General features: G+C 41.6%; 1 protein-coding gene across 2 annotated transcripts in view; it reads right to left on the bottom strand.

Annotated features, from left to right (window-relative positions):
• The window catches only part of LOC150091068 (polypeptide N-acetylgalactosaminyltransferase 13-like), a 320974-nt gene that overhangs the window by 11458 nt on the left and 287559 nt on the right, over positions 1–21957 (bottom strand). For both annotated transcript variants that reach the window (XM_090381577.1, XM_090381584.1), the window contains 2 exons: positions 21557–21674; positions 16168–16348 (listed from right to left, as the gene is read on the bottom strand). In XM_090381577.1, the coding sequence (XP_090237703.1) occupies positions 16168–16348; positions 21557–21674 (299 nt within the window). The remainder of the gene's footprint in view (positions 1–16167; positions 16349–21556; positions 21675–21957) is intronic.

Here is a 21957-nt window from a genome sequence, read left to right as displayed (position 1 = left end):
GTACCAACATAAAGAAAGATGAGTTGACCCACCCATGATGGTATTCTACATGCTATCGTGTGCAATGTTTGTCAACTGTACTAGTCGTACTCTATTCATCACTGGTACAAAGCATGGAAAACCTCCTGATTTAATGGAGTTTAAAATGGATCACCACCGTTCTTGGCAGGAAGGCAGCTGCCCCCCTCCCCCTCTCTTTTGAAACAGTGGGCCTATTGAGCTGTTTTTTTTGAAACTGGTAACAAGACAGCAGTCAAGGGCCAATGAACATACTAACTTGGAAATACAACTCCGGACAGCTCAGACTTTATACTTAAAACCATTGCGTCATTTCCTATGTGGACAAGCATAAAAGGCAGGTATACAAGTATGACTACAAACTTGAAGACTTCCATTTCCAGAACTAACAGCGTTAAGTACTTTAGGGTTATCTTAGAATTTAATGGGTCATTCCATAAATATATAACTGCAACATTACTAACTCAGCATACTGAATGACAGAGTTTATCAAAAGACATAGGTCCAAATTTACGCACAAAACACTAGTCGTACTCTATTCATCACTGGTAAAACCCATTCTGTCAAAAATCCACATTTATTCACTCTTGTGGAAGATGTCATAAGACTGAAAGGAGACTCATCTAATATCCATCTTACAAGAATAAGATTAAATAGCACACCGATGATTATGCAAACATAAGCGATGCTTTCAAATTCAATTCCTTCTACAACAGAAGAAAATACAACGACTTATATTTTCTTTACAAACTTATTAAAGCCAAGCCGGATTGTCAGGGCCTTCTTGAAGCTACGAATTTTAATGCCTGTCATTCTGGTACCCGATTTTACTCAAAGTTTCGTCCAGTTATACAGAAAGCTAATTATGGACGACAGAGTCCCTTAAGTTTCATGATGTGGGGAACGAACTCCAGGCAGATTGCTTTAAATCCAGGATTTGCTCTCCTAACACCATGATAATCCGCGTCTAGCATTTGTTGAGGTAATAAATGGCTTGTGAACAGCTGCAAGACCATTATAATCCATATCATGGAGTGTCCTTCGTATTATACTAGTGCTGACATCAGTCCCAGTACTCTCACGGAAGGTTTGTATGACTTGAGACAATGGCAAATTACAATTTGGTGCACAGTTCTTCGCACAGTCCTTCAAAAGAACCCAAAAGTCATCGTGGGTAGCACAGTTGGTAGAATCGCTCTCCTCTCCACACCGAGTGGACACCGTGGACAAGACCAGAGTTCAAATCGATGCCGCGAGGAATTATTATGGGTCTTTTTGCAACGTGGCCGAGTTAGTCGGTCTCAGGCAAGGCAAGCATGGTTTTTCCTTCTCCTTCTAGAAACATTGATATCTTGCCCAGTAAACAGCAGATCGACACAAAACATACTCAGTTTGTACAGACATAATATACATTGTCTACCATTAACATCCGGATACCACCTCCATGGATGGGGAAACAGGTCCTATGCAGGCAACACGTCATAGAACCTGCTATAAAGAAGCACACTGGGTTTCGAACAGACAATTGCAAAAGTGGGCACGCAAGATGACACGTTCAACAGATTTAACAGACTTCCGATGTGGAACGATAGTAGGAAGTTCCGCTAGGTGGCGAAGGTCAGTGAGTTACTGAATTATGTGCTCCTAAAAATACTCAAATACCTAAGTTAACCTGAAAGGATCATAAATGAACTGCATATTAACAGAGAGCTTATGAGAAGTGGAATCTGGATATAGTGTCTACTAATGGAATCCTGAACAGGTAATATGTCTAATCTTGATTTTAAGCATTCATACTTCGGGTAATAGTTGAAAGGAACGGTTGGTTTATAGCTATTCAGTGCAGCGGAACATAGCAATATTCTGCTTAAGGCAATACGGCACTTAAGCTCTGAACAAGGTCAAGCGGTGACAAAGTTAGGGATTAAAACCTCCCCCATTTCCACCTGCATATTTCATAGGCTAGTCATCGAACGATAGAAGTGCCCTATCTTGTACTAAAGACTACCTGCCTCGAAATTACTGAAATTCCAGCCCCCATTTGCATTTCAGAATGACAGATTTCAGCGCATCAGCCGTGCCGCTTACTTGCTGCATATGTCTGACCAATGATGACTTCATAATTAAATGCGTTACTTGTCACAAAAACTATTGCAATAAGCCTGATTGTACTTCTGTAGATATTAAGAGATTAAACAAAACTAGAAAACGCAAGTTTGAATGTAACGCCTGTAGGCAACAAACAGGGAAAAATAATGAAGAATTACCCAATGAAGTCATTTGTGAAGATTCTTGCACAGAACAGATTAATGACCTTGAACAAGCAACAAGAGAAATCCTCTCGCAGACTGACCTTGGAAATGGCATCTTGGGCCATCCTGAAGGATCAATTTTTGAAACCTTGGGATGCGATATTTGCCCGGAAGACTGCGAGCACTCTGAAGGGGGTTTCGCTAGAAAGAGGAGCAATCATAGCCCGGATGAAAGGCAGGAAGAGAACCGTAAAGAATATGTCTCGCTTACGGAATTAAAGGATATCCTTGCAGACTGCATCAGCCCCTTTTCGATGCAGGCTGTGGAATACGCTGAAAACCTCGCGAGCAATTTCATCCCTGTACATAAAATGCTACAGGAACTGCAGGAAGAGAATTTTCTTCTCAAAGAACAAAACAGTAAAATATTGCACACCCTTAAACGACTGGAGGAAAAGCTAGGATGCTTTGAATCCGTCCTCGTTGCACAAGGTGGCTCAACGGCTCCCGTAACCGACGAAACTTGCTATGCGAGGCAGAGCTACCCAAAGAAAAGTAGAAGTGATATGCATGGATTGTACAGGAGGACAGAAAGCATTGAAAATCACAAACAGAAGACAAGAAAAGAATTGAATTCGGAGGAAAACAAATCAGAAAGAATTGCAAAACTACAAGACAGCCAAATAATATGTGAATCTCAAGCCCAGCCGCGAACTGTCTGTTTGCAGCAGGACCTCGCAAGCAATAGCACCAAACCCAGTGAAACTTTAGGGGCAGCACAAGGAAATGGCTCCACACATTCCACTAGGAAAAGTCGAAACCAAAATAAAGAAGCCTCAGAAATATTAGGACAACAGGAATCAACTGAAATGATTGGAGCATGCATGTATTCCAAGAGTACGAACTCCAGAGTTACATCTTCCCCCTCAAATCATGTTCCTGCAAACCCACTCACTTATGCGCACATCACTATGCTACCTAAAAAGCATAACACTTTTGAGGGTAGAAAAACCCGCCCATCCCAAAATTTCATGCCTACTCTCGCCGAGGACAGCCGACGACGTAATCCAGTTCACAGAGAAAGTATTAGCGTGTCTTCCTGTAACACACCTGAAACAAACAAACGGTTTTCTGAAATGTACAACATTACTTCCGTTGCAACCAGAGAGCAAATTTTTGTATCAAGGCTGGGACCCACAACACAGCCCAGAAACATTAAAGCCATGTGTGAGGGCGAACATGGGATAACTGTGGAAGTAAAGCAGGTGAAAACACGACACCCAGCTTACTCCTCCTTTATAATCTCTTGTCCACCAGATAAAGCAACTCGCCTACAAGACGTAAGCGCCTGGCCAGTAGGTACCTTAGTCAAGCCCTACAGAGACAGATGGGCCAGACCACTGGTTAAAAATGATGCAAGGAATCGGGCTCAATAGCAATCAAGAAAACTACCCCCAGCTGGGAATGCAGAACATCACATCCACCTGTTTGTACAAAACGTGAGGAGCATCTCAAATAAGCTCCACACCCTACAAACGATGATGATGTACGAGGACCTGGATTTCATTTGCCTAATCGAAACCTGGTTGGGAAATGGAAAACAGTTAGATCGGCTAACTGCGGCAGCAAACTGCAAATGTGTGGGAACCGGAAGAACAGATAGGCGAGGAGGGGGAGTTATAATTTGCTACCAAAATAAATACCAGCCTATAAGAGAACGAAAAACCAATTCAAATAATTTTGAAGGGATTTGCGTTACCTTTTCAAAGGAGCACGTGAAAATACAGTTATGCATCATATACCTCCCACCTGAGCACTCAAAGGAGACAAGAAACGAACTCTATGCTTGGCTTGCTGCAAATCTAAAGCCATCAGTCGACACAATAATAGCGGGAGATTTTAATTTGCCTTTTCCGAAACACAGGGAGGCCAAGAAAGAGCTGGATGCGACATTGGGTGCATTGCACTTAACGCAGCTTCCGACACCAGTGACAAGGGGAATGCAGCAACTTGACCTGTTGTATCATAGTTCCTTAGACATAAGGCTAGCGCAAAACTGCATAAAATTTAAGTCGGACCACAATCCCATTGAAATAGAAGCAGCACTGAAGATACACAAATACATGCAGGGTAACCACACGAACTGGGAAAAGCAAAGTAAGTATCTTTTCTCCGTGAAGTATATTAAATCAGAGGTCATTCTCAGTCACCTGACTAGTTACAACTGGAATGACATGCAAGAAAAGCCAGTAGACGAAGCTTTAGAAATGATCACTAAAAAGCTATACCAAACAGCATTGGAAGGAGCAGCAAAAGAAATCAAAATATCTGAGAGAACAAAAGAATGGTTTAACCCACAACTGAAAGCAAGTTTCCTCAGGAAGCAAAAACTGTATAGAAAATGGCAAAGAACGGGTCATCCTGCCGATCACATTCGTTATAAGAAAGAAAGAGCACATTTCATCAAAGCAAAAAAACAGGCACACTGCAGTGTTGTTCATAATAAACTAAAAAGAGCAAAAAGAATTACTAGCAATAGAAATAGCACAGAGAATATGACCGAATGCATTTTCAAGGAATGGGCTAATAACACTTTTAGTAACCTGCATGGACTGAATCAAATTGAGAACACTGATAATGGTAACAAAATTTTTGAATTCCTGAAAGATTTAAACAAGCGAAACCATTCGGCAATAGAGGAACCAACAAGACCTCCTTTGAGTGAAATACAAATCACCAAAGAGAGCGTAATGAAAGCAATCAACGATCTGCCCAATAAGGCCACTGTTGGACCAGACAAATTTCCAATGTTCATCCTTAAGATAAGTAGCCCATTTATAATAGATCTATTACTGCACATCTATCAGGAAATCATTAGGTCAGGAGCTTTCCCGCAAGCCTGGAAAAATTACATTGTAACCCCAATACCAAAGATTAAACACCCAAAATTGGCTAAGGATTACAGACCAATTTCTGTCAGCTGCACCCTACAGAAGGTATTCGAAAAAGCACTGCTTCCCACCATCAATCAACACTGCTTCAGCCATAGACCACCGCATTTGCACTCAGTTATTTCGGGTAGATCAACAATAACAAACTTACTGGAAACCCTTTTTCGCGTGCAGAGAGCACTAAATGAGAAGGAGCAAATTGATATTATTTTTTTGGATATCTCCGCAGCCTACGACAACGTCTCAATTCCAGCGCTCATTGCGATTTTAAAGAATTATTTTAATGTAAGAGGAAATTTGTTAACTATAATAACCAGCCTGCTAGAACATAGAAAACTTATTGTTAAGCACCAAAAGCTACAATCTTGCTTTACCATCTCGCGAGGAGTGCCACAAGGGGGAGTTCTTTCGGCTACTCTCTTCGCGGCCGCCCTGGAGCCGTTTCTTGCACGGTACTACAATTTTATAACATATGCTGACGATGTAAAATTCTTCATCACTTCCAAAGACCATGAATCAGCAGAAGGTATTTGTCAGATGGCAAATAGCACAATCAGAGAATTTGAGAGCTACCTGGATTGCATCGGGCTCCGTATTAATGCGCAGAAGTCTGCCCAAATGACCATAACTTGCAAGCAGAATAAAAATGACATCTCGATCTCTGTGAACGGGTCTAATGTGGTAAAAGTGCACTCTCACCTGGACCTGGGTCTTAAGTGGGATGACAGACTCACCTTTGCTCAACACTTCGCCCATATGAAGACAAAAATATTCGCCGCTTTATGGGCTACTAGACAGGAACTGGTAGGAATTAGGGATCCTCAGCTAGCGACCAAGTACATTTTAAGGTGTGTCCTGCCAATTGCAATGTATGCCTCGCAAATCTGGTCATCAGCTCCAGATTTACATTATAAGTCCGTCCTTGGGATCGAGTACTGGTTCTTGCGATGGCTTAACAGAATTGCTGGCCACCCTTTTACTATCTCAAGGGCCATTCTCTACTCAAACCTTAACATCACACCCTGGATGCAGCGGACAATTAACAGGAACATACACACTCTCGCACAAATGCTCACAGGCAGAGTGGATGCTCCAGTCCTGGATAATATTCTAGTCAAACCGCGTATCACTGCTAGACGTTGCGGGGAAGTAAATAATCCACTGCGTCCAGTCCTGAACAATCTTAGTAGCCTGCAAAGATTCTTCCCATCAAATGCAGCGAGAATATTTAACTCACTACACATAGATGCCGAAAAACTGTGTGAGGATGCAACATACCGGAAAGAGATCTTCCAGGATTCGTACAGACTTACCAAAATATGAATCGGCTGCAAAGTACCAAAGAATTTAGAGTAAAAGAGAAACTTTCTGCTTTAAGAACAATAATAATTTGTTGACTGTAAAAATATACCTTCTGTAACAGTTATGTTAATATGTAATTTATAGATGGAATTATTAGTGAATTGTAAATATATCAGTTGTATAATGTATGTACAGAATCATCAATGTGTAAATACTATATATATTAAACATAAAATGTGTATATAATATTTCGGGACGAGACTACGTGTTCAGTATATGTAACCCACTGCACGTAGTATCTCGTACCCTGATTTGTACTTAGCACCCTCCTGGCACTTTGCCGTCCCGGGGTGGTTTCCTTATGGAAATAAACGGATAATAATAATAATAATAATAATAATAAGCAAGCGTTCTGTACGAGACATCGCAGTCACTCTGGGGATCCCTAGGTCAACGGTTTGGGAGTCATATGTAAATGGCAGAGGAATAAGACTGAATCTGCCAAAAAAACGGCCTGGTGAACCCTGAAAACTAACAGAACGGGACAAGACAATTCTGTGAAGAACTGCGCACCAAATCGTAATTTGCCATTGTCTCAAGTCACACAAACCTTCTGTGAGAGTATTGGGACTGATGTCAGCACTAGTGCAATACGAAGGACACTCCATGATATAGGTTATAATGGTCGTGCAGCTGTTCACAAGCCATCGATCACCTCAAGAAATGCTAGACGCCGATTATCATGGTGTTAGAAGCGTGAATCTTGGATTGTAGAGCAGTGGAAAAGAGTTCTGTGGAACGACGAGTCGAGATTCTCACTCTACTAGTCTGATGGCCGTTCCTGGGTGTGGCGAATGCCATGGGAACAATTTCTTCCTGATTGTATCCTTCCACAATGCAGTTTGGTGTCGTGGTATGGGGCTACCTTCATGGTTTGGATTGGGCGCATTAGTCGTTATCGACAAAACCATAAATGCTGTGCAATACCAGGACAACCTGGACAATTATGCACTTCCAACATTATGGCAATACTTCGGAGAAGGCCATACGTGTATCAATAAGACAATGCGCCATACCATACCATACTGCTCGGGTCGTAACAGAGTAGTTTAAGGATATAGGTGTGGAAAAGTTGGATTGGACAGCCCAGTGTTCTGATCTGAACCCTATCGAGCATCTCTGAGATGTATTGGGTTGTCGGGTACGTGCCCGTCGAGATCACCCAAAGAACAAGGCCGAACTGGTGGCTGCGTTAAAGGCCGAGTGGCGGAACATATCACCTAACATTTATAAAAAGCTGGTTGAGAGTATGCCGTGAAGATTGAAGGCTTTCATAAAATCAAAAGGTTTCAGCACAAAATATTAAATGACACAATAAAAACTCTTTTTTTGTCTAAAGGCAGGTGTCCGGATATTAATGGTGGGGCAGTGTATATGGCCTAAGTCACTAATACACCTAAATATACAACAAACAAACAAAAAAAACGGAAACCTAAAGTGCATTACAAGTGACATGAATGCCTAAACATATTGTACTGTTACACTAAACATATTGTACATATTGTAAACATATACTGTTAATATTTTAATTATCATTATATTAAACTAGTTCTAAATTCCATATGCTGTTGTTGTCGTTGCATCAGGGGTTTTAGGAGCATTAGCGATTAATGCCATTTTTCTCCGTGTATATTGTCTCTAAACTCCGTTTATTTTATGGTCGATTTTTCTGTTTCCTGGATGAGAAAACCATGCTACTCTCGCCAGAGACAGACTAACTCAGTCACGTTGTGAAAAAGGCCCATAAACATTTCTGCACGTTACCGATGGGACTGAAACTCAGGTCTTTTCCACCCAGTGTGGGGAGGATGGAGATTATACCAAATGTACTACTCATGAGGGTCATATTTCAATAATTTAAGAGAGAGAGAGAGAGAGAGAGAGAGAGAGAGAGAGAGAGAGAGAGAGAGAGAGAGAGAGAAAGATTATTATCGCAACCTAAGAAAAGAAAAAGATGGTTAGAGAACTTAATGTTGCAACCGACCTGGCACGGCACGCACGAAGATCAGGGGTTAACACTGCCAAGACATTCAGAGCGAAGTAAACTTAAAAAAAAAAACAGTCCAACTAATAGTGACAAATGGGCCTGGAGTACTGGGGTCCATATTTTAACAAATAGATATTTATTTAAAGTATACCCAGTATAAAATAAAATAAAATAAAATATTTCAGTAGCTTTCGGAACTCGTGTCCCTTCGTCAACTGACAAATTTGAATACATTACAAGCAAAGTGTGGCACGTTACTCATTCGTCATTGTTGTAGCACGGACGTGTGCTGCCTTGCGCCAGTGATCATCCATCAATAAAACGGTTGTCTCCAGGATTGGATGTATACGCATGCCTTTCTGGCGATTTAATGCCTTAGGGTTGTTCATTATGTTTAGTGACTCTAGCCATAGGCGGTGGCGAAAGTGTCGCGCGTGGTCCACTATCTCAAAGTCGCGCTTGGGGTCAAGATCGTGGTTGGTAGCCCAAAAATGTTCTGCAAGCGCGGACTGGTCAGTTTCGGCAAGCCGGATTGCTCTGTCGTGTTCCGTGAGGCGATCCTGGAGACGTCTCGATGTCTCACCTACGTAGCAACTGTTACAGGCCCTACAGGTGATACGGTACACTACATTGCTGCGTAAGACAGGTGTGACAGGGGTCTTCACACTGGAGACAAGTGAACGTAGGTTCCTACCTGGTAATTGTACACATTTGATGTTGTAACTTCTCAGGATCTTCGAGATACGTCCTGACACTCCTGGATAGTACGGAATGTAGGCGGATGATATGCCGACTTGCTTCGGAGGTCTTGGGTTGGAAGTAAGTTCTTGTGCCTGTAACAAGCATCTGTTTAGTACATGGGATGGATAACCGCATCTGGTTAGGTCCGCCTTCACACGGGAGATCTCGTTACGTCTAATTGTGTCGGTGCTGGAATGGCTCCAGGCCCTGGAGAACAGGGTGCGGGCAGTGCTATTGAGATGGCTTGGAGCGTGGCCGGACCCGTAGTTGGTGAATTGACCGCACCACATGGGTTTGCGGTATACTGAGGTCTCTAGATGTGGGCCTACGCGATGCACTAGCACGTCCAGAAACGGGAGCGAACCGTCCACCTCTGATTCTACGGTAAACTTGATGAAATTGGATAGAGAGTTGAGGTATTCTAGTAGTACGGTTTCAGAACCACGTGGTATTATGGTAAAAATATCGTCGACATATCTACACCACGTTGTAATAGGTGTAGGTGGGTTCTGGTGTATCTGCTTCTCCAGATCTTCCATGGCGATGTTAGCTACTACGGAACTGACAGGGGCACCCATAGCAGTGCCATGTACTTGTTTGTAGAGTGAGTCTTCAAAGGTGAAGATGCTGCTAGAGAGGCATAGGTTGAGGGCGGTACAGATGTCATCAGTGGATAGTGACGTCCTGGATTGGAGGCTTAAGTCGCTCTCGAGGAGCCTTCTGGCGCAGTGCACGGCCTGTTGGACGGGAATCGAGGTGAATAAAGAAACCACGTCAAATGATGCCATGACAGAGTTATCAGGGATTGAAATGTCCTTAATGGTGTTAATGAATTCACTGCTGTTTTTAACTGTGTGAGACGTATTACCTATAAGAGGCGAGAGGAGGCTCGCGATGTGTTTGGACAGTTCATACGTTGGGGCACTGCAGCAAGACACTATAGGTCTGAGAGGAATACCCGGTTTATGGATCTTTGGTAATCCGTAGAATTGCGGTAGTTGGCAGCCAGTAGCACGCAGAAGATGGTGAGTCGCGGTCGGGATCTTCTTATCTTTAAGCCATGCGTGGACAAGTTTATTAACATTTGCTTCCAGACGTTTCAAGACTTTAACGGGAGGATCAGGTAGAGGTTCATATACGTTAGGATCGAGTAATAGGGCCAAGGCTTTCTCTCGGTAGGCTGATCGGTCCAGCACAACAGTCCGGCGCCCTTTATCCGCAGGAAGTACAACGATGGAGTTGTCTTTTCTTATAGATGACAGGGCGGCATGTTGGCGGTGGTTGAGGTTTGAGCACGTTTTTCGAGTGTTGCGGAGGACTGCGGCAGTCTTGAATCGGATCTCGTTGGCAGTTTCTTCGGGAAGGTTGGTAATACTGGCTTCTATACCCATAGCGAGCTGTGTGATGGGAGGTTTCGATGGTGGATTTATGGATATCCCATCTCCACCGTGAAATCAGGAACGCTGACTACAACAAGTCCAGACTGTTACAACATCTACAAGGTAAGGTCTCGCCTATTGTATTTACAAACCTTATACATACCATCTGCCATCGGGCTAGTCAGACCTCGGATACCTACCGTTTACGCCAACAGCGCAAGTTCATAAACTTGAGCATAGAAACTAACTCCTTAAAGACGGACACTCGTTCAGACGACACGACTTCTTTCGTCTTGAATCTAAGTAACAAACAACTGTCCAACGAGCAGCTGAGTGTTTTATCAAACGGTATGAAATTCGCCGTTATACCATCGAAACCTCCCATCACACAGCTCGCTATGGGTATAGAAGCCAGTATTACCAACCTTCCCGAAGAAACTGCCAACGAGATCCGATTCAAGACTGCCGCAGTCCTCCGCAACACTCGAAAAACGTGCTCAAACCTCAACCACCGCCAACATGCCGCCCTGTCATCTATAAGAAAAGACAACTCCATCGTTGTACTTCCTGCGGATAAAGGGCGCCGGACTGTTGTGCTGGACCGATCAGCCTACCGAGAGAAAGCCTTGGCCCTATTACTCGATCCTAACGTATATGAACCTCTACCTGATCCTCCCGTTAAAGTCTTGAAACGTCTGGAAGCAAATGTTAATAAACTTGTCCACGCATGGCTTAAAGATAAGAAGATCCCGACCGCGACTCACCATCTTCTGCGTGCTACTGGCTGCCAACTACCGCAATTCTACGGATTACCAAAGATCCATAAACCGGGTATTCCTCTCAGACCTATAGTGTCTTGCTGCAGTGCCCCAACGTATGAACTGTCCAAACACATCGCGAGCCTCCTCTCGCCTCTTATAGGTAATACGTCTCACACAGTTAAAAACAGCAGTGAATTCATTAACACCATTAAGGACATTTCAATCCCTGATAACTCTGTCATGGCATCATTTGACGTGGTTTCTTTATTCACCTCGATTCCCGTCCAACAGGCCGTGCACTGCGCCAGAAGGCTCCTCGAGAGCGACTTAAGCCTCCAATCCAGGACGTCACTATCCACTGATGACATCTGTACCGCCCTCAACCTATGCCTCTCTAGCAGCATCTTCACCTTTGAAGACTCACTCTACAAACAAGTACATGGCACTGCTATGGGTGCCCCTGTCAGTTCCGTAGTAGCTAACATCGCCATGGAAGATCTGGAGAAGCAGATACACCAGAACCCACCTACACCTATTACAACGTGGTGTAGATATGTCGACGATATTTTTACCATAATACCACGTGGTTCTGAAACCGTACTACTAGAATACCTCAACTCTCTATCCAATTTCATCAAGTTTACCGTAGAATCAGAGGTGGACGGTTCGCTCCCGTTTCTGGACGTGCTAGTGCATCGCGTAGGCCCACATCTAGAGACCTCAGTATACCGCAAACCCATGTGGTGCGGTCAATTCACCAACTACGGGTCCGGCCACGCTCCAAGCCATCTCAATAGCACTGCCCGCACCCTGTTCTCCAGGGCCTGGAGCCATTCCAGCACCGACACAATTAGACGTAACGAGATCTCCCGTGTGAAGGCGGACCTAACCAGATGCGGTTATCCATCCCATGTACTAAACAGATGCTTGTTACAGGCACAAGAACTTACTTCCAACCCAAGACCTCCGAAGCAAGTCGGCATATCATCCGCCTACATTCCGTACTATCCAGGAGTGTCAGGACGTATCTCGAAGATCCTGAGAAGTTACAACATCAAATGTGTACAATTACCAGGTAGGAACCTACGTCCACTTGTCTCCAGTGTGAAGACCCCTGTCACACCTGTCTTACGCAGCAATGTAGTGTACCGTATCACCTGTAGGGCCTGTAACAGTTGCTACGTAGGTGAGACATCGAGACGTCTCCAGGATCGCCTCACGGAACACGACAGAGAAATCCGGCTTGCCGAAACTGACCAGTCCGCGCTTGCAGAACATTTTTGGGCTACAAACCACGATCTTGACCCCAAGCGCGACTTTGAGATAGTGGACCACGCGCGACACTTTCGCCACCGCCTATGGCTAGAGTCACTAAACATAATGAACAACCCTAAGGCATTAAATCGCCAGAAAGGCATGCGTATACATCCAATCCTGGAGACAACCGTTTTATTGATGGATGATCACTGGCGCAAGGCAGCACACGTCCGTGCTACAACAATGACGAATGAGTAACGTGCCACACTTTGCTTGTAATGTATTCAAATTTGTCAGTTGACGAAGGGACACGAGTTCCGAAAGCTACTGAAATATTTTATTTTATTTTATTTTATACTGGGTATACTTTAAATAAATATCTAGTCCAACTAATGTCATTTCATGGAAAGCACCTTCTTTCTATAACTTTTATCACATGCGAATTTGTTAAGATTAGCATTACATTTGTAGACCTGGGAGAGCATCTGAAAAGGGAGCAATCGATCTGTCACGAAAAGTCTCGAATTCCAGGAGGCCAGTCTAGGAGTAGTCCGCAAGGCAGAGATAGGGATTCTCCAGCATATGGAATACTCGGAGATAAGTCCCGCAACCATTTCACTGTGATGATCACCCTCCAGGAATCAATATGCTTGGAGAGACGGAGAACCCCCCATTGCATTTGTTAATGCTGTTGCTCTAGCTTGTGGCTGCAGATTGGATTTCCAATTGGCCCGTTTCAGTAGCTAATATTCAGACGAAAAGCAATGAACGGCGTTTTGGTGGTTTGGGTGACTAAGGCCGGGAATTCCGATGAGTAAAGTAATGGTGGGTAGATAATCGTTCTGATTATTTTTTGGGTTCTTTAATGTGCAACAGATTTTGTTTTGTTATCCAACAAAGAATCGAAGCCCGTGAGGCGAGTTTATCCAGCTGCGTATTAAAACGGAGTTTAGGGTCAAGCATTAGACCTAAATCAGAATGTAAAGTAACAACAGGGATTTGGGTGCTACCAAAAGTGGGAGCAATCACAGAGGGATTGGTCTTCAGAGAAAATATCGTTATCTTGTTCTTTCCCGGATTGATCGTCAGGCCAAAGTGCTGCAGAAAGGATGCGATTTCCAAAAGACTATTATTAATCTGGTTAGTGGTCGTGATGAGATTGGGACTCGGCCCGATTCGGGTAAGAATCTTAAGGTCATCTGCGTAGGAGATGATTTTTTGGTTATTCCGCACCAGTGGGGCAATAATTGCTGTGAACAACAATTCAGACAGGATATCCCCCCCCCCTGTGGTACTCCAACGGTAACAGTCCTCCAATAGCCTCTTCCTCCAGTATCAAGTCGCAACCACCTCTTGCTAAGGAGAACAGATAGAAAGCACAGCATGTCTTACTTGATGCTATAGTATGTATGGTTGCAAAAGCCACAAAAGAGAAGAGACATTCACAGCATCAAACGCATTCTCAATATCTATGTAAGTTATGACAAGTTCGTAATTGCTCTCGAACGCTGCTAGTATGGCATTTGTAGTTGAATCCGAAGAGGCTTATCTGCAAGTATTTCTTTGGTGAGGACTGGTAGCAGGATTTTTTCCAATAGTTAATTTTTATAACTATTTCCAATAGTTAATTTTTTCCAATAGTTAATTTAGCAGAATTTTTTCTAATTAATTAGCGATGGGTTACGGATCTTGGGTATAGGCCTGACAGTATAGCTGTTCCACTCAATTGGAAAGGAGCGGGTCTTCAGGATGTCGTTATAATGAGGCACTTAACGATGAATTGGGGAACATTATTAGCTCGTGCAACAGCAGTAGGAGTCAATGAGTAATCTCGTAATGTGGTCCATCCATTAGTTAGGATTACCAAGGATTTGGTTGCTAAGGCATCTATGACGATAGGGAATTTTTCCCATATGAAACTGAGCATTGAAGAAATTAGCAATCGCTGATGATTTTTGCCTGTTGAAATGGGCCTGTGCTTTTGAGTGCGAAATTCGATCACCATTTAATATTCCTCATGTAGACTAATATTTATAAGCCTCAATTTCTGAATATTTGACAAATGCAGTTCTTTACTATTCCTGTATTTCATTTGCATGTTACATTGCGACAAACATATTGAATGTTTATCTAGATGATATAATTGCCCTGTATAAATAAACAAATTTTAAAAAAAGAAAGAAATGTGCTGCACATTATCAAAAGTACTCGGACACTAAAAAGAAATTACAAGACTTTGAAATTCATATTTTAAAACGATGTTAAATCTGTTTGTCTGTAACACATCAGGAATCTTCGTAGTACACTGCCATTTTACACTCATTGAAGGTAAAATTTCTTTATTCCTTCAACGAAATATTTTTAAATGTGTAAGTGATGCTCTCCTAAGTGAACGGCTCCTCACATGACTTTCCAAATTCATCCAAGGATAGTTCTAATATACTATGATCGGTGGTCTGAGAGGGCCAGTCCATCACTGTCAGATTATTCTTCAACCAAGCCGTCACACATTGAGCTTTCTCAGGAGTGGTATTGGGGGTACTGTCCTGTTGTAAAATATAAGGTCCTCCTCTATAAAACTGCATATGTAAATAAAGCGCCCGGGTTTCTACGAACGCCTATTGAATCTTCTGCCGGGAATCACTTTAGTTATCATTTGAATTTTGTATTAATAGCTGGTTTGTAGTTGTTGGAAGAACGGTTATCGATGATGTTATAATATCGCATTTTCTGAAAGGCACTATTCACAAATCCATCAGTTCAACTTCGCTGGGCGACGATGAGATTTGCACTATCAAGGCTGTTGTTGCTGTGGTTCACAATTGGGTACGTCATACATTAGCTGGTCATAATCTGCTTTAGGATCATTAGGATTTGCAGATTGTCTAGAACATTCTCGAACGGATTGTAAAGAGTTCTCCAAGTGGTACCACGTCCAAGTTCTTTTTCCCAATAAAAAAAAAATTCTTATATTAAAAGTGGTCATTGTAAAGTATAGTTCTTTACTCCTTCAAGCATGATCTCGTTATACCAATCGCTCTGATTAACTTTTGGGAAGAAAGGTTCAGGTTCGTGGGTGGTATTCTGTCCATGAAACTACCGTTAAGTTCTGCTTAATAGTGTTTACTATTAAGCATCTCTTGTATGTTCCCGGACTCAAACTATTGGAGATCTTTTGTAGATATTTAACTTCGGCGAGGACAAGCTGTGATATGTAATCTCGATATTTACTATGTTCAGCTTCACTGTGTTCATTTCTGTTTGTGTTATGTCAATTCTAATCGTTTCCTCGCTCGCCTTCTGAAGCTCCATTTACACCTCTGTTTCACGGCAAAGCCCTTTACAAAATTCATATTACCAAAGGTTTGCGTAAAATTATGCGCTTATTCGTTAGCATTCCGATACTTTTGATAACCTAGTGTATACACAGCGATTATTTTGGCATAAAAAGCTACTCACCTGGATTTATGGCATAGAAAAAGTCTTTCCATTCGTCCAACCAAACCTCCGCTAATCTGGCATTATTGTGATTCACAATTTTACTTGTTCCTCCTGGAAAAGTGTACGGGGTGGATTTTCGAAATACGTGGCCTACGTGGGAACAGGGGACAATTTCTAACGTTCCGCCGCACATCCATATCTGTAATAAGTAAATACCATCGTTGAATTCACATTTCACAGGTCTCCAAATAGATCATTATTCATTTAGGCTTAAAACCTAAATTTTTCATATTAAAATATATTCTTTGAATACTTAGTTTCATTATAAAGTGAACATCCATCATATTAACAAAAATGCAGAAATAACTGGACATCCATTTCTCATTAGACAACGATTTAATTTTCTTTTATTAATGAAGGAAATCACTTGAATTATTAGAAACAGCATTTGCATCTGGCACGTATAGAAATGGCTTAGGTTCGAATTTCGCCAAGATGATAAAAAAAATTATGGGCTGCTTTCACACCATAGCGACATTTAATTCTGTCTTATCATGTGACCAGACATCCCAGTTTTCTAAAATTTTAAAATTTAATGATTTATCTAGCACTTTTCTGTGCTCTCCATTCACACGAATTTATTTTCAATCTCACACTAGATGTTAGAAATGCGACCTCATAAAGGCATCCGTATTTCTGTGCATAATGTAATACAGTCGGCAGCTGAGAGATTGTGTTGTGATATACAGGGTGTCCGACAAGTCTGGAACCAAAGGGATTTATTAGATTCCTTTCATGATGTCTAGCATTAAACTTTTCCGCCACTTCCCTCTGGGTCCATCCCTGACTACCACCAAGAAGGATCCTTTCATCCAGTGTTAATGCCATTTTTGGCCTATGAAGAAAAACATATTTTTACCATTGGTTCCAGACTTTTCGGACACCCTGTAGAAGTGACAAGGGAAAATAATGTGATAATTTGGGAACAAGGCAGTAAGCCTAGTTCCCAAATTAGAAGATCTGACATAGACTGGGTGGCCACTTCATTAGGTACATCTATTCTTTTCACGAAATGGAGCGTTTCTTCGGCAACGCCAGCCATGACATTTTCGCACCATACGACATAAAGCAGGTGAGTAGATACGTAGGGATACTGTATGTGCACAATTCTTTGCGAGAATGGGCAAGAAGAAATAGCAGTCGGTATCTAACGTGCCGGTATGTATATTCCAGCAACTGAAACTCTGTTGGGATTTTGACATACGACTGTGTCTATTGTGTATCAAGACTGTACCAATAACCAAACAACAACCAACCAACCAACGGCGATCCTGTTGTCGGAAACAGCTCGCTCATGAAGGAGACCAACGGAGGTTGACAAGACTTATGCAGAGTAATACAGGGTGTTTCAGTTAAACGTTTCAGAACTTCTAAGAGGGGTAGGGTACATCCTGACAACTCGAAATCATATAGCAATGTGGGGTCGGAAATGCTTTCCTGAAGCGGTGTTGTACTTTTTCTTTATGGTGCTTCTTTTCAGAAGCACCATAAAGAAAAGAGACCGTAAGTGAGAAATCGTTTTAATAATACATGAAAAGAAGCAAAAGGTACATGGATTAAAGTAAGTGTTCGAAGTTTCTTCCACGGGCTACAATGCGCGCCTCACATCTCCGACGCATGGACATCCGAACATTCTGGAATACTCCAGGCGAATTTCGAATTTCTTCGGCAGCTACTGCGATTCTTGCAACCAGCTCCTCAGCATTGTCAACAGGGGTGTCATAAACTAGCGATTTCATATGACCCCAGAAATAAAAATCAAGACATGATAGGTCGGGTGACCGAGCAGGCCAACGCACGGGACCACCACGTCCGATCCACTGTTGACCAAATGTGACATCCAGGTAGTTACGAACATCTCCGCTATAATGGGCAGGGGCTCCATCGTGTTGGAACCACATTGTCTGTTGCGTCGATGCAGAAATCTGTTCATCTCTCAAAAGTTGTGGCAATACTTGCTGCAGAAAGATCAAGTAGATAGGTCCGGTTAGACGACACGGTAACAGGTAAGGTCCGATGAGGTGATCTCCCATAATACCGGCCCATACATTGACCGAAAATCGAATCTGTGCTGCACGACGTCGTATTGCATGCGGGGTTCTCGACCGCCCAGATATGGTCGTTATGCGTGTTGAAAATTCCTTCCCTTGTGAAGGAATTTTCACGGTCATATGAAATCGCTAGTTTATGACACCCCGTTGACAATGCTGAGGAGCTGGTTGCAAGAATCGCAGTAGCTGCCGAAGAAATTCGCCTGGAGTATTCCAGAATGTTCGGATGTCCATGCGTCGGAGATGTGAGGCATGCATTGTAGCCCGTGGAAGAAACTTCGAACACTTACTTTAATCCATGTACCTTTTGCTTCTTTTCATGTATTATTAAAACGATTTCTCACTTACGGTCTCTTTTCTTTATGGTGCTTCTGTGTACAACACCGCTTCAGGAAAGCATTTCCGACCCCACATTGCTATATAATTTCGAGTTGTCAGGATGTACCCTACCCTTCTTAGAAGTTCTGAAACGTTTAACTGAAACACCCTGTAGAAAGGCTAAATTAGGTCGAATCGCAACCAGTTAAACAGTCGTAACCAAAGAGGCATTTCAGAAAGCGCAACTCGTCGTACCTTGTCAAGGATGGCGGTATCGCAGCCGGCAACCGAACCGGATTCAACTCCTTCACAGGCGGCTCAGAATCACACCAACACTAACCACTGGAGGACTGAAAAAACGTTGATTGGTCTGATAGATCCTGGTTACTTTTGTTGTTGCTGTGGGATTTTTAGGCACATCAACAACTTAGGCCATATTGTCCCTATATCTTGATGCGATTCGAACTCAGGTCTCTCCCACCGGATGTGGGAAAGGTGGTGATTATACCAACTGTACTACTACCCACAAGAGCTGTTCCTGTTGTTTCACACTGATGGCAGAATCAGAATACAGCGAAAAGAGCATTATTCCATGAATCCATCCTTCCAGGTGTCAACAATGCAGGCTGCTGGTGGTAGTGGTGAAATAGTATGGGGTGTGTTTACACAGTGCACGTTGAACCTCTTGATATTTGTATGCCACAAATTATTTGTAAATCGTGAATTCAGCTTACTGTCCACAGTCATTAGATGTCAATTCAGATCCTATGGGATGAGGTGGAAATAGCCTATGGAATGAGGTGGAAATAGCTTTAACCTCACCTATGGAATGAGGTGGAAATATTTTTGGGATTAGAGATCCGCAACCATCCAATTTGTAAAAACTATGGGAAGCAACTGAGGGAATACAGACAAGCATTACTGTGGCACGCTTTCGTCATGTCGTTAAGATCATGTCGCCACGAAATCAGAATGTTCTGATTTCGTGGTATCACGTAGGTATACCTAAGAAAGTGGCCACTCAGTGTATAACAAGATGATGATGCATTCAAAAACTCGCTGGTTAAGTTTATACCAAGCGATCGACTGAGTATTAAAATTTTTCAAATTTTGTATTTTTTTTCTTGAAGAAAAAATTACAAAAGTTTTTGAATCACCATTAAATCAAGCGTTCTGCCATGCTATGTATAGTGTGGTTGGCATATTCTAAAAACAATTACAGCACTAAAATTCATTATTCTAAAATTTGCATAATAGAGGTAAAAATATTAACCGAACAAAGCCTTTTTCCACTCATTGTGGAAGAACGTAATCGCTGTGCTATTCGCGAGGGAATTATTGATGAAAATGAACAGAGTAGTAAAAGGATTCCTTTTCAGGGTCCCACTCAGCATTCGAGGTTGCACCTTCCGGAGCAACACTCCTAGCCTTGGTGTACACATTGAATGAAGCTTTTAAATAACTATGGGCAAAGAGACAAAACGGCTCATAATTTATTTCAGAACTCAATGCCTCTTTGAGTTACTCAATTCTAGTTAGATTCTCAAACTTTGATGCCGCTGCTGTAGCAATTTCATTTCGTGACTGTCATGAATGATGTAGTTCGGTTGACATCGAGTTTATTTACTAAATATATCTTTGCATGGCAGATTAACTAGTGGAGGTGGCAAAAGATTAATATTTATTCTGTGGAATTTACGCCAAAATACGTTCCTTTTTCATCCAAATGGTGGATGATATATGGGGTGAAAGAATTTATAGAGTGAAGAAGTGCCGCTCAATGAACACTACAATGATAAGAAAATGTTGCACCCCCATACATGTTTCTTGCAGAATTAACTTTACAAAGTAATTGAGAAGACACTCTTATTGTAATTTAAAGTTGTAGTACTTTTTCAAGAAATTTTCTAATGGACAATTTTAGCAGATGGTAATAAAAAAAATTCATTGGCCTAAACACTCGTACAAATGCTGCTAGCTCATTACTGCTCATGTGTATAAGTGTAGTAATGGCTGATGATGGATGATTTCTCTTTAGTACATACATTTCCTATGTTTAAAAGAAGTGAATTACCATAACAAAGTTATAATGCATTAGAATTAACATTAAAATAGCATAATGATGCGAGGGAAACTTATTCTGTATTTTACAAAATAAGAAATAATAAAAAATATATATAAACTCACATTATTTAAATCGCCAAAAGGTGCCCATCCAATTCCTCCTTGAATTTGGCAGACTCTCCACCTCATCCACCCATGTAAGCAACTTACTTCAACGTTCTATAATACGCTGCCCGAAGATAAACTTCATAAAGTCTAAGCTACTGTACGTATGCTTGAGGGGGCCTAATTTTTCAAGAAGAATCGTGTTAAATATTTTATGGAGTTTCCAAAAAGGCTAACTGTCTCATAAGCCAAGAAGTGTTCAAAGAACAAATGAGATGCAATAGCAATAACTCTTTTAGTTTTGGAGACAATCCTTCGGGAGGTAGTTAACATTCCACTGGAAATTTTGAAGGCAGATGTCGAGAACACACTGCCTCATCTTGATTGCTTATTTGATTCAATAAATGATTAAAAATTTACCACTGTGTTGTTTAACCAAATTAAAAACTTTGTGTGTCCCCGGTGGTAAAATTTCGAAGTAATTTTTATAGTTTAAAATCTTATATACCAGTATACTGATTAAATCTAAAAATTGCTTTTCGATATAATGTATAGTTTTGAAATTATTAATACTTAAAAGTGGGAAAGGATTTTATAAAGACTACATATTTTTTGGTTTAGAAATATGAACTTTTTTAAAAGCTAAAAGATAAACTGTACTCAACAAGTGAATTAAATTCCTCAAGCGGCATGGTACCATTTTAATTAAGTTATTAAATTCAGCTGAAGTAAATTGGATGTTAGATATACAAAGAAACGATGTTAATTAATCTACAATTGGACTTCAAAAGATAAATACTAAAACTTACCCTGAAAGACAGTTCTAAGTTTTCTCCTCCCCAGATGTCCATTCCTTCGTCATATTTACCGATCTTTTCAAAGTAATCTCGATGAATAGCAAACAACCCGCCAGCCATTGTCGGAGTTCTGCGAAATGATGAAAATCAAGATTACCACTGAAGCCCACTGAACAATAATTCTGCTCATGTGTGATCAGTGAAAACATTTTATTTTACTTATTTGGCTGACGATACATTACGGATACCGCTTATAGAAACAGTCAGCTAAAAATGATTCATTCACTATTTTTCATTCTTCAACAGTTAAAACAAAACGAATTACAGCTTTGAATGAACTAAGAAAATAAAAAAGAAAACGGACACATGGAAAACAGGGATCCCTTTATATAAAGAAATTTACGTTCAAAGCA

Source organism: Mastigoproctus giganteus, chromosome 1 (assembly GCF_048544385.1).
Source record: "Mastigoproctus giganteus isolate SK-2022 chromosome 1, ASM4854438v1, whole genome shotgun sequence".
Taxonomy (NCBI): domain Eukaryota; kingdom Metazoa; phylum Arthropoda; class Arachnida; order Uropygi; family Thelyphonidae; genus Mastigoproctus; species Mastigoproctus giganteus.
This window is presented reverse-complemented; position numbering and strand designations above follow the sequence as displayed.